General features: G+C 33.5%; 1 protein-coding gene across 1 annotated transcript; it reads right to left on the bottom strand.

Annotated features, from left to right (window-relative positions):
- LOC127138368 (peroxidase 42) lies at nt 1-1,726 on the bottom strand. The gene is made up of 4 exons (XM_051064803.1): nt 1,383-1,726; nt 1,095-1,283; nt 751-916; nt 1-662 (listed from the first exon to the last, which is right to left on the bottom strand). The coding sequence occupies exons 1-4, from the start codon at nt 1,611-1,613 to the stop codon at nt 241-243; spliced, it is 1,008 nt and encodes a 335-aa protein (XP_050920760.1). The 5' UTR covers nt 1,614-1,726; the 3' UTR covers nt 1-240.
- Between the last annotated feature and the right edge of the window lie 1,185 nt (nt 1,727-2,911).

Raw genomic sequence — 2,911 nt, 5'->3', positions numbered from 1 at the left:
TTTATGAGCACAAATATCATAAACATTGTCACTACATGCCATCATGAAATACCATACATCACATCATCCACATACATGCTCCACATTGAGCTACCATACTACTAATATTAAATAAATAAAAAACAAAGTTCCAATTAAAAATTAAAAGCATCTAAGTTCTTCAATCTCCATGAACACTTTTATTTCTGCATAATAATATCTTACACATGACTTCTTCTTCATCCACCATGAATTTTTCATTCAAGGCTCATCATGGTGTTGTTTGTTAGCAACACTGCACTGTTTTCTAATCTCACCTTTAGTACCGGTTAGAGGATTATTCTCAGAAAGCAATGTAATAGCTTTAGAAAACTCCTTGAAGAAATAGTCTTGACTTTTGGCCATTTTCTTCACATAAGGTTTTGTCCTTTTGTCATGTGCTAGTTGATGATCCACTATTAAAAGACCCTTGTTGTCGAGAATATTTCTATAGTAATTGTTATCAAGAATCATGGGGGTACCACGGTCATTTCTCACGTACTGTACTGCCTTAGGGTCAGGGATTGAATCAGGACACTTCTTTAGCATGTGTGGAATGTGATCTGGATTCAAAGCTGGATCAACTTCTGGATATAAACGGTGCACCAGTTTTGTGCAATGAGTTCTACCAACACTGTGTGCTCCTGCATGTTCAACACAATCATAATTAAACACTTCAAAAGTTTATATCATTAACTCATGGAGAAGGTGGTTAGAATGTTGTTATTATACCCAGCAAAGAAACAACTCCAGGAGTGTCGATTCCCATGGCACCGAACTTGTCAAGAACAGAAGAAATAGATTCATTGTGATCAGGAAGGTACGCCTCCAACAGATCCACTCTGCTCTTTCTTCCATCTCTTCTTCCGGTTTTCAATGGAATATAAGGACCTCCTAGCTGGAAACACCAAAGTAATTAAACACTAATTAGTAATAATTAATTAAAAATTAAGTTTAGTCCTGAAACACAAGTCAAAACAAATCTGGACTAGATTAGAACCTGCGTAAACTTATCCTTAAAAAAACATGTTTTTTCTTTAAAAGGAAAAAAAAACAAAACAGAAAGGGAATTATACCGAAACAATTCCATCTCTAGCTGAAAGAACAAGGATATCAGAACAAGAAACAACACCGGGACACTCTCTTTCAACAGCTTCTTTGATGGTATCAATGTACCTAAAATTCCTCAAACCAAAGCTTCTGTCATGTTCTTGTTCAGACAAGCTTCTTCTAGTGGATGTCAGCAACAAAGAAGCATCACAGCTCTGAAGAAGAAAAAACAAAGCAGTTCAGAACTTAGAAGTGATTAAAATAAGCCAAAAAAATTGTTAGAATGAATAGGAAAAAGTTGTGGTAATTATTACCTGAACAGCACAGTCATGGAAAATGTTTCTGAGCCATGAGAAAGCGGTGTTCTTGTGGCGTTTGTAGAGAAGTTTGACTTGTTCTTTGATGATTTCTTCAGCTTGTGGACATGATTCTTTGTAGTAGTTTAAGAGAAGGCCGTTATCTTCTACAGCAGAAGAGATTGTTAGGAAAAGTTGTGGTGAAAAGGATAAGAGAGCTAAGAAGATGAAGGCTTTGTTTGGAGACATTGTTGAGTGGAGTGAAGTTAGTGAAGTGCTTGCGAGTGCTTAAATAACAAAATAGCTAAATAAATATCCTAATAAATTAGTATTAATGTGACTTTGTTAAATGAGATAACAATGTGTTGGTAGCCTTTATAAATTGTGTTGTTGTAGTTTTATAAATTTGATGTCCGAGTTTGTAAGCTATGAGAAATAAGGGTGAAAAGTCAAATCGGTTATTTGTTTTAGGTGGTATTAAATGGTTAGAGTTGCGTGGCAAATGCAAACAGCGACGTGGCTGAAAGACTCACTCGGCTGTTTCAGATGGCTTGGTAAGGGCAGCTTCCCTAGTGAATAACGGAAGGAATCACATGATAACCATGACATGGGAACTATGGTGGTACCTCAGGATTATCATGGTTCTAAAAACTAGTTTGCGACTTAGATGCGAAAATAAATAAGATAGGCTGAGTTAAATTTTGTCAAACTTAAATCTGACTTCCCAATAAAATCGAAACATAAGTCTAATATATAATTTATCATTGGTTTATTTTTAAGTTTGAGCATGAAATTTTAGAAGGCCTGGTTAGCCTGACAGTCTATATAAAAATCTATTTATTTTAGATATATGTAAATAGGTAATTCAAATAATATTTAGATAGATTAATAAACTAAAAAATCAATGAGACAAAAAGTTTGATTGCATTGACTTATAACTTATTTATTAGCATAAATTTTCTGAGATTATTTGTTTAAGAGAATTTATAAAATAACTTATGACATTCTTCATAAAAAATTTCATCTTAATTTCATAAGTTCTCCGAGATAACCAAATTTAATTTATGTATTTTAATTCAAAGTACAAAACATAACATAATGATAATAATAAAAAATTATTCATATTACTTAAATAGGTCGGTCTAATAGGCTTAAAAGGTTTTTTGTATGACTTGAGGCTGATAACTTCTCGACAAATGTACAGATAATGTCGTAATAATAAAAAAGATTGAATCCATAATGACTGCCTTCAAGCAAGACAAAATGTGTGCAATGTATAAAAACTAGTAAAAATGGGGATCTTTGAGTTTTAGTGTGAAAAGTAAATAAGCGTTAAAAAAATTCATGAAAACGGTCAGATTGTGTTTTAGAATCACATATCCCTCTATTCTTGATATTTGATGCCTTGTATGAATGATCTTCTCATTATAACACCACGGCGAAATAACTCACCAACCACTACTCAGAGCTTTCTATCTCTAGTCCGTCAGCGTAAGCAAGGTTATGCGATGTATAGAACATTAATTTCATATGTCACTACTCGGGGT

The sequence above is a fragment of the Lathyrus oleraceus genome, chromosome 4 (genome assembly GCF_024323335.1).
Source record: "Lathyrus oleraceus cultivar Zhongwan6 chromosome 4, CAAS_Psat_ZW6_1.0, whole genome shotgun sequence".
Lineage (NCBI taxonomy): Eukaryota > Viridiplantae > Streptophyta > Magnoliopsida > Fabales > Fabaceae > Lathyrus > Lathyrus oleraceus.
The sequence above is the reverse complement of the archived record's forward strand: the minus strand, read 5'-3'. Positions and strand labels throughout refer to the sequence as shown.

Excerpts from the sequence above, each read along its gene's own strand:
- LOC127138368 (XM_051064803.1), bottom strand. The coding sequence starts at position 1,613 with ATGTCTCCAAACAAAGCCTTCATCTTCTTAGCTCTCTTATCCTTTTCA. Across the intron at positions 1,284-1,382 it reads TCCATGACTGTGCTGTTCAG|AGCTGTGATGCTTCTTTGTT; the intron begins GTAATAATTACC and ends TTTCTTCTTCAG. Across the intron at positions 917-1,094 it reads CTAGAGATGGAATTGTTTCG|CTAGGAGGTCCTTATATTCC; the intron begins GTATAATTCCCT and ends TGGTGTTTCCAG.